Below are 14,755 nucleotides of genomic sequence, written 5' to 3' on the forward strand. Positions count from 1 at the left end.
CATCTGTGGGGTCACTGACGATTTTACCATATGTTTTGTCATCACTCAAGATCCTCTTTGCCTCGGCATGATATTGGTCGTGTTCTAAGATGGCTATACTCCCCTCTGTCAGCCGGGCGGATAGAGCGTCTTTTCCGGAGGGGAAAGGTTGTAATTCTTTTATTTATACTGTACGGTTGGGTTAATTTGACGTAGATCTTCAGTAACTACTTTCAGAATTGCCTCCATTCACTTAGAGTATTCATGGAGTGGGTGGAAATTAGATTTATTTCTGAGACTGCTGTGAGAAAAAGCAGAACTATATGTGGTGTCATAAACTGTTTAACTCCCATATACAGATGGAACTTGTTAAACGTATTCCTGGAGCGAATGTTGAGCCTTTCTGGAGGGGCCACATCTGGTGCCCGAATGATTGGCGTCTATCGATTGTTTCATTTGTCAGACATTCAGACTTGGCTAATAATGGGGATTGCCTCCACGCTGCCGGCATGCTGAGCGTCCACACTAGTGAGGATGGAGCACCTCGTGGAGGCCCTAGGGGTACACAGTTCAGGCATGGTCTAGGTCAGGTTGTGAGAAGTGACTGATCTTGGGGTTGTCCGGTTCCTGCAGTGATTTCTGCCCTGTATCTCTGATTTGCAGCTGCCCTGCGGGAATCCTGTAAGAAACTCAGTAAGGCAGCAGAGTCAGCCCCTGGAGCAGGTAACCCCACCGCCTCACTTCTTAGCCTTGATGCCCGTTCTGTGTGCGACTCCAGTCTCAGGTCCACGAGCAGCAGAAGATTCCACGCTGATCATAGAGAGTGCTACAGAGTGAATTCTGGGGGGCAGACATGCTGTCCTATCATGACGGTGCCATTCATTATCTGCACCTCTGTCCTACTGCAGAAGTGTTGGTATTTTATTTCCATATTAATGTTTGCAATTAAAAGGAATCCTGAAATGTTGCAGTTTTCAGTTTGGCCACTGATCCCCAGTTCCCCGTCCCATCGGTTATGGTGACGTGAGCTGGCCAGGAAGTATTTCAGAAATCCCCTACAAGTGAAGGAAGATGAACAAGTGTGCGGTCTGCTCTCCATTCCAGCAGAGCTCCATGCCTCATAGAACACCAGCAGGCAGGAAAGACGTGTGCCTGCCAGGGGCCAGAGAACGGCCCGCCTGATCTAAGAGTATGGGCGGCACTAATAGGTTCAGCCGGATGCTATGCGTCTCCTGTGTGCATTATCATACCAAGCGGCCATGTCCTGATTGCAGGCTGGCCGCCTCCTCAGGTGTTCTGCACCTGTGCCATCTTCATGGCTCCGCTGCACCTTGGTAGTGCACTGGTTCTGTGGCCTGGGCAGGTACGCATCTTCGCCTGCCTGCTGGGCTTCTGTCTAGCTTAGTCTTTTTTGGTGTTTTTCTTGTTAGAGCTTAATGCGTCCCAAACCTAAGATGTGATCTGCACCTATCAGTCATTTATGGTAAATCCTGTGGATCTGCCGTAAATGTTCACAATGGGACAACCTCTAATCATTTTTACTAATTATAAATTGAAACTGACACGGACGAAAGCAAAGTATTCGTTTAGTATGGGGCGAGGAGTCCGATGCCTGCTGTGGGTGGCAGATCACTCGATCTCTCACTGTTGATCCGCTGTGATTGGTCCCATAGATGGCAGATCACTCGATCTCTCACTGTTGATCCGCTGTGATTGGTCCCATAGATGGCAGGTCACTCGATCTCACTGTTGATCCGCTGTGATTGGTCCCAAAGATGGCAGATCACTCGATCTCTCACTCTTGATCCGCTGTGATTGGTCCCATAGATGGCAGATCACTCGATCTCACTGTTGATCCTCTGTGATTGGTCCCATAGATGGCAGATCACTCGATCTCACTGTTGATCCGCTGTGATTGGTCCCATAGATGGCAGATCTCTCACTGTTGATCCGTTGTGATTGGTCCCATAGATGGCAGATCACTCGATCTCACTGTTGATCCGCTGTGATTGGTCCCATAGATGGCAGATCTCTCACTGTTGATCCGCTGTGATTGGTCCCAAAGATGGCAGATCACTCGATCTCTCACTCTTGATCCGCTGTGATTGGTCCCATAGATGGCAGATCACTCGATCTCACTGTTGATCCGCTGTGATTGGTCCCATAGATGGCAGATCACTCGATCTCACTGTTGATCCGCTGTGATTGGTCCCATAGATGGCAGATCTCTCACTGTTGATCCGTTGTGATTGGTCCCATAGATGGCAGGTCACTCGATCTCACTGTTGATCCGCTGTGATTGGTCCCATAGATGGCAGATCACTCGATCTCTCACTCTTGATCCGCTGTGATTGGTCCCATAGATGGCAGATCACTCGATCTCACTGTTGATCCGCTGTGATTGGTCCCATAGATGGCAGATCTCTCACTGTTGATCCGTTGTGATTGGTCCCATAGATGGCAGGTCACTCGATCTCACTGTTGATCCGCTGTGATTGGTCCCATAGATGGCAGATCACTCGATCTCTCACTGTTGATCCGCTGTGATTGGTCCCATAGATGGCAGATTACTCGATCTCTCACTTTTGATCCGCTGTGATTGGTCCCATAGATGGCAGATCACTCGATCTCTCACTGTTGATCCGCTGTGATTGGTCCCATAGATGGCAGATCTCTCACTGTTGATCCGCTGTGATTGGTCCCATAGATGGCAGATCACTCGATCTCTCACTGTTGATCCGCTGTGATTGGTCCCATAGATGGCAGATTACTCGATCTCTCACTTTTGATCCGCTGTGATTGGTCCCATAGATGGCAGATCACTCGATCTCTCACTGTTGATCCGCTGTGATTGGTCCCATAGATGGCAGATCACTCGATCTCTCACTGTTGATCCGCTGTGATTGGTCCCATAGATTGCAGATCTCTCACTGTTGATCCGCTGTGATTGGTCCCATAGATGGGAGGTCACTCAATCTCTCACTGTTGATCCGCTGTGATTGGTCCCATAGATGGCAGATCTCTCGTTCTCTCACTGTTGATCCGCTGTGATTGGTCCCATAGATGGCAGGTCACTCGATCTCTCACTGTTGATCCGCTGTGATTGGCCCCATAGATGGCAGGTCACTCGATCTCTCACTGTTGATCCGCTGTGATTGGTCCCATAGATTGCAGATCTCTCACTGTTGATCCGCTGTGATTGGTCCCATAGATGGGAGGTCACTCAATCTCTCACTGTTGATCCGCTGTGATTGGTCCCATAGATGGCAGATCTCTCGTTCTCTCACTGTTGATCCGCTGTGATTGGTCCCATAGATGGCAGGTCACTCGATCTCTCACTGTTGATCCGCTGTGATTGGTCCCATAGATGGCAGGTCACTCGATCTCTCACTGTTGATCCGCTGTGATTGGTCCCATAGATGGCAGATCACTCGATCTCTCACTGTTGATCCGCTGTGATTGGTCCCATAGATGACAGATCACTCGATCTCTCACTGTTGATCCGCTGTGATTGGTCCCATAGATGGCAGATCACTCGATCTCTCACTGTTGATCCGCTGTGATTGGTCCCATAGATGGCAGATCACTCGATCTCTCACTGTTGATCCGCTGTTATTGGTCCGATAGATCGCAGATCACTCTATCTCTCACTGTTGATCCGCTGTTATTGGTCCCATAGATAGCAGATCTCTCAATCGGTCCTTGTTTATCCACTATGATGATTCCCACAGATGGCAGATCACCTGATTTCTCAGTGGTAATCCGCTGTCACAGTCCTCATATTTCCCTCCATCTCTCACTGTTGATTTGCTCGGGTGAGATTAGGATCCTGCATTTTTTATGTGTTAATTTATTTTCTCAGGGAAGAAATGGAGACTGAGACGTCGTCCTTTCCAGCGAGACCTCGTGCAGGAGGAGCAGACCCCAGTGCAGATGAGGCTGGACACCTCTGAGGAGCATATACCCAGAACACCCTGGAACCAGTCTGGGCTTCCAAAACCTAGAAACGCCTTCTCTATGGCACGATTAAAAAAAAATCGTCACCTGTCGCTTCACATCTTACATATAGAATCGAGCAGCAGCAGCAGCTCGTACAGAGGGCAGGCAAGCATGACTGTGGTGAGCTGAAGACCCCGCAGCATGGGGTGTGAGACCACCATCCTGGCCACTTAGATTCTCCTGTAAGGAGGAGGTGTAATGTTCTGTTCCTTCTATCGCCACCATCATCGATGTCACAAAGAATCCAGCAACCTCTGCTCCACTCCAGAGAATCTGGACGAGAGGGCGATGTGGGTCCAGTCCACACGGCTGGAGAGTCTGCTTGTGAATGTTTTGGGCCCCGACAGTATACAAGGGGGAGTCCAAAAATTATCCGCTTCCTGGATGTAGAAGTTATTTTAAGGCAGCTCGCCAGCGTTGTTTATTTTACCACTGGCGTGGTGTTACTAATGTAAGTTCCCTGCACCGTGTATCCCAGTTCCCAGCTGCCCTTCTGCAGGTTCTCCAATGTTTGCCGGGCGAGCCAGAGCAACTCTGTGTAAGTCTATGAGAGGCCGAACAAGGGTCTCGTAGAATATCACAAAATGGCGGCGCGGGACCAGAGAGACGCCAGGAAGAGCTGAAGACAGCAGCTAGTGAGTAGAATACTATGATCATGTCCTGGCACCACTCCAGCGCTGAAATAATAAAAGCTGAGGAATGGTGCTTTAATGGAAACCTAACGCCAAAAAAGCTATTAACCTGCAGATATGGGGTTACTAACCTTCCTGGCGCCTGTACTTAGCTGAATGTTGCAGGGAGAAAATTCTTTATTCTCACCAGCAGAATTCAGGTTTCCGACACGGGGTGGCGCTGGTTCAGTCACATACAGAATGGCAGCTGTAACGGCGCTCCTGTCACTGGCGCTTCATTGTGACCAGCTGTCAATCAGGGCCAACGGCGCGGTTACAGCCGCTGGTCTATATACTCAGAGCGGTGACTGTGCCGACACCGCCCCGTGACTGAGACCGGAACGCTGCGGAGGGAATAACGTTTCTTTTCTTCCCCCAGGGTTTGGCGACGTCCAGGTGCCGGGCAGGATAGTAGCGCTATTAACCTGCAGATTTAGTCCATATCGCCAGGTTAATGGTGTTCTCTCTTGTGAAAGATTCCCCTTAATCAACTTTCATAACAGACAATTCTGAATTTTCTTCATAATCTCCCTGGTTTTCAATCACATTTTGTCCGCCAACAAGTGTTGGTGTCTCCGGCTGAGATGGGAGCTCTTCATCGGATGTGAATCATAAACCTTCCAGGGATCCCATCATGATAGTCCATTGGCACCAGATCCAGCCGAAGGAGTTCACTCCCAATATTGTCATCAGTCATGGACGGGCATCCGGCATCATCCTCGTGGTAGACATTGTGCCACCGTCCTGCACGTCTCTTTCCCATCATAAACATTTATTCTTGACAAAACACTTTGTCTACACTGTGTGCAAAGTCTTCACTAAATCTGGCCACCAGACGCCCTCCCGGACCAGAAGCAACAGACCACAAGTGGTGCAGCAGCCATTGTATCTCGCGCCATAGTCACAACAGAAGTGATGTAACCAGTCCAATCCTGCACCACAGTGACGGGAGAAGGTCACTTCAAACCGCTGATTACACAAGTGTTCATGTAACCAGGATGCGGAAAATAATTTTGACTCGCCCTCGTATGTCTATCTACAGTAGTGTTCAGAATACCAGCCGTCCAATATGAGTAACCAGATTGATCGCTGTTTTGGGTATAGATTATATCACCACGTGTCACACAGTTTACCAGTTGGTGCAGGAGATGAGAACCACCAGCCTCCGCATTCATGATCTGCATGTTTCTGAGTCTGTGTCCTAGAATAATGAATTGACAGGGGGTGATCACAATAATAGCAGTGTGGGGTTCAGTCAGTGAGGTCAATCATTCTGTGAAGACAGGTGTGAATCCGATGGCCCTTATGGAAGAAGCCAGGACATGGTGTACATGCATTTCTCCTGGAAAGCCTGAGAAATATGGTTTGTACGACACATTGTTCGGAAGAACGGCGCACTTTGATTAAAAAGTTGATTGTAGAGGGTAAAACTTATAAAGAAGAGCAGACAATGATCGGCCGATCAGCTACAATGATCTCCAATGCTTTATAATGGAAAGCCAAACCGGAGAGACGTGGAAGAAAGCAGAAGACGACCATTGTAATGGATGGAAGAACAGCCGGAATGGCAAAGGATCCACCAGTGATCGTCTCCAGGATGATCACAGTCACATGTTACCAATGATCGGCTCCAGGATGATCACAGTCTCACGTTACCAATGATCGGCTCCAGGATGATCACAGACCGTCTCGCGTTACCAATGATCGGCTGCAGGATGATCACAGACCGTCTCACGTTACCAATGATCGGCTCCAGGATGATCACAGTCTCACGTTACCAATGATCGGCTCCAGGATGATCACAGACAGTCTCACGTTACCAATGATCGGCTCTAGGATGATCACAGACTGTCTCGCGTTACCAATGATCGGCTCCAGGATGATAACAGACCGTCTCGCGTTACCAATGATCGGCTCCAGGATGATCACAGACAGTCTCACGTTACCAATGATCGGCTCTAGGATGATCACAGACAGTCTCACGTTACCAATGATCGGCTGCAGGATGATAACAGACCGTCTCACGTTACCAATGATCGGCTCCAGGATCATCACAGACTGTCTCACGTTACCAATGATCGGCTCCAGGATGATCACAGTCTCACGTTACCTGTGATGGCTCCAGGATGATCACAGACAGTCTCACGTTACCAATGATCGGCTCCAGGATAATCACATACAGTCTCACATTACCAATGATCGGCTCCAGGATGATCACAGACCGTCTCACGTTACCAATGATCGGCTCCAGGATGATCACAGTCTCACGTTACCAATGATCGGCTCCAGGATGATCACAGTCTCACGTTACCAATGATCGGCTCCAGGATGATCACAGTCTCACGTTACCAATGATCGGCTCCAGGATGATCACAGACCGTCTCGCGTTACCAATGATCGGCTGCAGGATGATCACAGACCGTCTCACGTTACCAATGATCGGCTCCAGGATGATCACAGTCTCACGTTACCAATGATCGGCTCCAGGATGATCACAGACAGTCTCACGTTACCAATGATCGGCTCTAGGATGATCACAGACCGTCTCGCGTTACCAATGATCGGCTCCAGGATGATAACAGACCGTCTCGCGTTACCAATGATCGGCTCCAGGATGATCACAGACAGTCTCACGTTACCAATGATCGGCTCTAGGATGATCACAGACAGTCTCACGTTACCAATGATCGGCTGCAGGATGATAACAGACCGTCTCACGTTACCAATGATCGGCTCCAGGATCATCACAGACTGTCTCACGTTACCAATGATCGGCTCCAGGATGATCACAGTCTCACGTTACCTGTGATGGCTCCAGGATGATCACAGACAGTCTCACGTTACCAATGATCGGCTCCAGGATAATCACATACAGTCTCACATTACCAATGATCGGCTCCAGGATGATCACAGACCGTCTCACGTTACCAATGATCGGCTCCAGGATGATCACAGTCTCACGTTACCAATGATCGGCTCCAGGATGATCACAGTCTCACGTTACCAATGATCGGCTCCAGGATAATCACAGACAGTCTCACGTTACCAATGATCGGCTCTAGGATGATCACAGACTGTCTCGCGTTACCAATGATCGGCTCCAGGATGATAACAGACCGTCTCACGTTACCAATGATCGGCTCCAGGATGATCACAGACAGTCTCACGTTACCAATGATCGGCTCTAGGATGATCACAGACAGTCTCACGTTACCAATGATCGGCTCCAGGATGATCACAGACCGTCTCACGTTACCAATGATCGGCTCCAGGATGATAACAGACCGTCTCACGTTACCAATGATCGGCTCCAGGATGATCACAGACAGTCTCACGTTACCAATGATCGGCTCTAGGATGATCACAGACAGTCTCACGTTACCAATGATCGGCTCTAGGATGATCACAGACAGTCTCACGTTACCAATGATCGGCTCCAGGATGATCACAGACCGTCTCAAGTTATCTGTGAGGACTGTGACAGAAGACGCCTGTGTGACGATGATGTCTTACCAAGAATTCACCCAACGTCCCACTGTTAAGGCCTGTTTCACACTTCCGTTTTTGACCATCAGTCAAAATCCGCCGTTTTTTAAAAAAAACGGATCCGCCATTTTTTTTTGGTGGATCCGTTTTTTTCCCCATTGAGTTGCATTACCGTTTTTTTGCAGATCCGCCAAATTTTTTGCGTCCGCCGACATGCCTGGACGGACCGTGCAACGTTTTTTTTGCTGCAGGATCCGCATTTTACATTGTGCATGCCCGGAGAAAGTAAGTCAGCCAGAAATTTAACCCTGAAATTCTTTCTGGCGGACGGAAAGAATTCTCTCTCTCTCTCTTTCTCTCTCTCGGCTGCGGTTCCTTTAAAATTCTTCATTCAACGGATCCGTCAAAAAACCGGTCCGGTGGCATCCGTTCACATCATTTAGCAACGGATCTGCTTTCCGCCATTTTGGCGGATTTTAACTGACACAAAAAAACTGAAGTGTGAAACAGGACTAATAAAGACATGAACTGAAGCGGATACAATGTGTTAAAGAACACATCACCCGGCCTGAAGAGAAATGGAGAGACATTTTAGGGCCTGATGAAAGTAAAATTGTTCTTTTTGGTCCAAGGCCGCAGCCAGTTCATCAGACGACCCCCAAACTCTGCAGCCGCAGTCCACGCTGCAGACCGTGAAGCCTCATGAGATGGCCATGTTTCCCTTACTATGGGGCCGGACCTACTTACCGCACACCAGGGATCATGGACCAGTCTGCAGATATTACAAGACTGGAAGAGATCATGTCGCCTTACACTGAAGAGGATGTGTCCATGAAATGGGGATTCACCAAGACAACGACCCTAAACACACCAGTAAATGGTTCCAGTCCAACATAATTGAGGTTATGGAGCATCCGGCCCGATCCCCGGACCTTAATCTGATAGGACACTTGTGGGGCGACATTAAAAATGCCATTTCTGAGGAAAAGTCAACAAATGCCAAAAACTAGTGTGATTCCGTCCAAGCATCCTGGGCTGGAATAACAGGTGACAGCGGCCAGAAGTTGGAGACTCCATGACACATAGACGTGAAGAAGATCTAAAAAACTGTGGGTAACAACTAAACATCAGGTCAGTGATTCACAGGATAAATCCACAAAGAACACATAGTGTGAGTCTGTAAAGACAAATGCAGACGCGGTTTATTAGGACGGACAATGGTCGGTATTTGTCATCTTCTGTGACGTCGTTATAAATCATCTACAGAACAGCGAGCGACGTTCCTGATGCTGGAAATCAGGACTAGGAGAGGGATTGGGTGATAACTCGCGTTCTCATCGCACGGCTGCGATTCTGAACACTGCTGTATGTACATAATATCATATATGGGGAGATTTGCTATGAAGGGGTGCCACATTTATGTTTAGAATACTTATGAAGTTTGTGGAGAAAAAGACTTCTGCATCGGCTTTATAATTTGTGTGTGACTTGATATTGGTGAAATGTAGAACCTCAAAGGCCACAGAGACTTGGGCTCATCTTCTGCCAGTCTTGGGTTACGATAAGTTTTGGCCGGAAATATTGAATTGCAAACAATGTGATGAATGATTGTGATCTTCTGGGGACAGGGATCATGGGAGAGTTGTGACACTGTGGGTGAGAGCGTTCCATCACCTTTAATCCCTACCATCAAGTATCCTCTGAACATCTTGTGTGTCTTCACCCGCCACCATGACCCATCCAGCAGCAGATTATTATTACACCTTAGTTCACCTCTAATAAATGATTTTTTTTCTGTGATTGGAATCAGAGTCACCAGATGATCTCACAAACACAGTCAGTGATACAGAGCAATCAGGGTCGACCGTTTCATCTTATCTTGCAGTAACGGGGTCTTGGGTTTGGATCGGACCTGAGGACACGTCTTATTCTGGGGTGTTGCCATTGGCTCCAGTGGGTGAAGTCATCATCTGATAAGCACACAGGCTAGAAAGAATTCCTCCACCTCACAGTCCAGTTTCAATCCATGTTCACAAGGCAGCAATCAGAGGCCGGATATAGTAATGTAAGGACACGTGCTTACCACACTGCTGAACTCTTCTGGGACGCTGTAAGTTACAGCTCAGCTTCCAGGCCAGAGCCACGTCCATCGCATGGCGACGTTGATCTCAGCTTCTCCAGGGCAAGGTGTGTGAAGCAGAGATGCCACTATGTTTTGTGACCTTTTCAAACCGCTGTTTTCATAAGGTTAAGATACTGATGAATCAATAAGTCACCTAAAAAGAAACGAATGTGGAGTAAAAGGCACCAAGAAGACATGGCTATAATTACAGGTGGGTCTCCAGCTCTTCAGGCCAAGGTATTGAAGGGGCAGAGGATCCTGATGTCACTGAACATGGCTGGTAGATCCATAGTGAAAGATTCACCTTCACGGGAAAGTTTAGTGGATGAGACATCATATCTGCTGAACATATCAAGTGTAATGGGACAGTTACCTTAACCCCTTAGTGACAGAGCCAGTTTGCAGCTTAATGACCGGGCCAGTTTTTACAATTCTGACCACTGTCCCTTTATGAGGTTATAACTCTGGAACGCTTTAACGGATCCCACTAATTCTGAGATTGTTTTTTTTTTGTGACATATTGTACTTCATGTTAGTGGTAAAATTTCTTCGATAAGTCTTGTGTTTATGTATGAAAAAAAACGAAATATAGCGAAAATTTTTATAATTTTGCAATTTTCAAACTTTAAATTTTTATGCCCTTAAATCAGAGAGATGTGTCACGCAAATTTCTTAATAAATAACATTTCCCACATGTCTACTTTACATCACCACAATTTTGGAAGCAAATTTTTTTTTTGTTAGGAAGTTATAAGGGTTAAAAGTTGAGCAGCGATTTCTCATTTTTACAACAAAATTTACAAAACCATTTTTTTTTTTAGGGACCACATCATATTTAAAGTCATTTTGAGGGGTCTATATGGCAGAAAATACCCAAAAGTGACACCATTCTAAAAACTGCACCCCTCAAGGTGCTCAAAACCACATTCAAGAAGTTTATTAACCCTTTTCGTTCTTCACAGGATCTAAAGCAATGTGGAAAGAAAAAAATAACATTTAACTTTTTTTTTGCAAAAAAATTAATTTAGAACAAATTTTTTTTATTTTCACAAGTGTTAGAAAAGAAAATGAACCAAAAAATTAGTTGTGCAATTTCTCCTGAATACGCTGATACCACATATGTGGGGGTAAACCACTTTTTCTGCGCACAGCAGGGATTGGAACGGAAGGAGCGCCGTTTGACTTTTTCAACGCAGAATTGGCTGGATTTGAGATCTGACGCCATGTTGCATTTAGAGAGCCTCTGATGTGCCTAAACAGTGGAAACCCCCCACAAGTGACACCATTTTGGAAACGACCCTCCAAGGAACTTATCTAGATGTCTGGTGAGCACGTTGAACCTCCAAGTGCTTCACAGAAGTTTATAACGTAGAGCTGTGAAAATAAAAAATCCTTTTTTTTTTCCACAAAAATGATTTTTTTGCCCCCAAATTTTTATTTTTACAAGGGTAACAGGAGAAATTAGACCCTCAAAGTTGTTGTGCAATTTGTCCTGAGTACGCCCATACCCCATATGTAGGAGTAAACCACTCTTTAGGCGCACGGCAGAGCTCAGAAGGGAAGGAGCGCCGTTTGACTTTTTCAATGCAGAATTGGCTGGAATTGAGATCGGACGCCATGTCACGTTTGGAGAGCCCCTGATGTGCCTGAACATTGGAAACCCCCCACAAGTGACCCCATTTTGGAAACTAGACCCCCTAAGGAACTTATCTAGATGTGTGGTGAGCACTTTGATCCCCCAAGTGCTTCACAGAAGTTTATAACGCCCGGGCGTGAAAATAAAAATTTTCTTTTTCTCAAAAATGATCTCTTAGCCCACTATTTTTTATTTTCCCAAGGGTAACAGGAGAAATTGGACCCCAAAAGTTGTTGTGCAATTTGTCCCGAGTACGCTGACACCCCATATGTGGGGGGAACCACTGTTTGGGGTCATGGGAGAGCCTGGAAGGGAAGGAGCGCCATTTTGAATGCAGACTTTGATGGAATGTTCTGGAGGCGTCATGTTGCGTTTGCAGAGCCCCTGATGTGCCTAACAGTAGAAACTCCCCACAAGTGACCCCATTTTGGAAACTAGACCCCCCAATGAGCTTATCTAGATGTGTGATGAGCACTTTGAACCCCCAAGTGCTTCACAGAAGTTTATAAAGGCAGAGCCGTGAAAATAAAAAATCATTCTAAGGCTAGTTTCACACCAGCGTACAGGCGAGGTGCGGAGGGCTGCAGACTATGCAGCTCCGCCCACAGCCGCACCTCCTCCCACCTCGGCATGCGTACCCTATCTTTTGCATTAGGTATGCAGGCTGTGCCGATGTATGCGGATGCCTCCGCATGCGTCATTTTGACGGTGCGGCGACCTGCATCGAACGCAACGTTGCATTTTGGTGTGGTCGCCGCACCGTCAAAACGACACATGCGGAGGCATCCGCATACATCGGCATCACTGCATACCTAATGCAAAAGATAGGGTACGCATGCCGAGGTAGGCGGAGCTTATGGGAGGAGGTGCGGCTGTGGGCGGTGCTGCACAGAGGAAGTCTGCAGCCCTCCGCACCTCAGGCATACGCTAGTGTGAAACTAGCCTTACCCTAATTCTAAGGGGCTGTGCACACGTTGCGGATTCTGCTGCGGATCTGCAGCGGATTTGGCCCTGCAGATCCGCAGCAGTTTCTGCAGCATTGTACAGTACCTTCATTTTCTATGGAAAATGAAAAATGCAATGCACACGCTGCGGATTTTTCTGTGCAGATTTGCTGCGGTTTGACACCTGCTCCATTACAGGTGTCAAACCGCAGGGGAAAAATGCAGGCTAATCTGCAATCTGCAGGTAAAATGCAGGTTATTTGACCTGTGGATTTAGCCAAATCTACGCGGAAAAATCCGCAGCAGAATCCACAGTGTGTGCACACACCCTAACCCTAAGGGTGTGTGCACACGCTGCGTAATGCTCTGCAGATTTTTCCCCACGGATTTGAGAAAAACCGCAGGTAAATCCGCAGGTTAAAAGATCTGCGGATTATCTGCAGTTTTGCCTGCGGATTTCCCCTGCGCTTTGACACCCTGTCATTGAGCAAGTGCCAAACCGCAGCAGAATCCGCACAAAGAATTGACATGCTGCGGATTTGAAACCGCAGCAAATCCACGCGGAAAAATCTGCAGCATGTGCACAGCTGATTTCATTTTAGATAGATTAGAATGGTACTGTACACCTGCGGATCCGCAGGACAAAATCTGCGGATGCGCAGCAGAATGCAGCGTGTGCACACACCCTAATTCTAACCCTAACCCCAACCCTAACGAAAAATTTAAAAAAAAAAATAAATTATTATGTATTAGTGTGTGTGTGCGTTTTTTACTTTTTTTTTATTTTGATCACTGCGATACTTTATCACAGTGATCAAAATAAATGTATGGAATCTGCTGTTCGGCAGATTCCAGGCGGGCGCACTGCGCATGAGCCGCCCGCCATTTTCCAAGATGGCGGCGCCCACCGGAGCCCAGGACCACCGGAGGGGACCCAGGACCATCGGTGAATATAAGGGGGGATCGGGGACCCTATTTCTCCTCTGATGTGCGATCACATCAGAGGAGAGAGAAATTTACCTGAAAATCGCGGCTTTTTTTGCGGTCGCCGTTAGGGTTAATAACGGCGATCGCAAAAACGGAGTTGGTAAAATCCGACCAGATTCATGTTCTCTGGGGTCTCGGCTACCCCTGGCAGCCGAGACCCCGGAGAAAATCCGACACTGGGGGGCTCTATTCACTTAAATCACAGCGCCGTTAATTAAGGGCGCTGTGGTTTATGTACCCTTAATGACCGCCGTTAATAGGCGTATCAGCGGTCGTTAAGGGGTTAAGGCCCAGAAATATTTGGGCAGTGACAAGTTTTACCATTCTAGATGTTTGCCACAACATGTTCAAGATCCAGCCCTATAACCAAATAGAATAAATTAATTTGCGCTGATTACATGTGCTGGACTGAAAGGACAGGAATATGGTAAAAATGGTTAAGCTTCAATAAACATATACATTGATCAAATAAAATAATGCGATATTGGCTTCTAAATCTTCATGAACACCATAAAGCACAGGAGTGAAGCAGACGAGGTGTTTACCTAAAGATCCTAGGTGAGGATCCGGTCTGTAAAGTGCTCTAATGCATATATGGAGAGTTCCAAAGAGATGAGCCAAGTGCCATGGTTACTAATATGAACGAAGGTAACTTTGGCAGTAAGCTTACTGAGAGCAAAAGCGCTGTCCCGGCCGGTGACAGGTGCTCTAATGCGGTGTCCGGCGGTGCTCGTGTCAGCGTGCGGCTGCTTACAGGACCTGCCTGACGTCTTCAGTCATGTGACACTAGCGGTCATGTGGTATACTCCGGTTGAATACGGGAAGCAAACGATCAATCCTACGCGTTTCGGAAATCTTTTTGGTTTCCTGCCAATAGCCGCTGGTCAAGAAAAGTATAGAAAGAACACCGTGAGCACAACTCAAGATGGTG

The 14,755-nt window shown here is 47.3% G+C and overlaps 1 protein-coding gene across 6 annotated transcripts in view; it reads left to right on the forward strand.

The window, feature by feature from the left end:
* Window positions 1-12,061, forward strand: part of LOC141054852 (uncharacterized) — a 141,608-nt gene extending 129,547 nt beyond the window's left edge. For 2 of the 6 annotated variants that reach the window (XM_073551724.1, XM_073551726.1), the window contains one exon: window positions 643-1,196. In XM_073551724.1, coding sequence (XP_073407825.1) covers window positions 643-1,001 — 359 coding nt within the window. In that variant the 3' untranslated portion in view covers window positions 1,002-1,196. Of the gene's footprint in view, window positions 1-642; window positions 1,199-3,841 lie in introns of those variants that run through there. The other 4 variants (XM_073551723.1, XM_073551722.1, XM_073551721.1 and 1 more) reach the window with 4 other exon arrangements.
* Window positions 12,062-14,755: the final 2,694 nt, after the last annotated feature.

Source organism: Dendrobates tinctorius, unplaced genomic scaffold (assembly GCF_039654945.1).
Source record: "Dendrobates tinctorius isolate UK_male_01 unplaced genomic scaffold, ASM3965494v1 ptg000179l, whole genome shotgun sequence".
Lineage (NCBI taxonomy): Eukaryota > Metazoa > Chordata > Amphibia > Anura > Dendrobatidae > Dendrobates > Dendrobates tinctorius.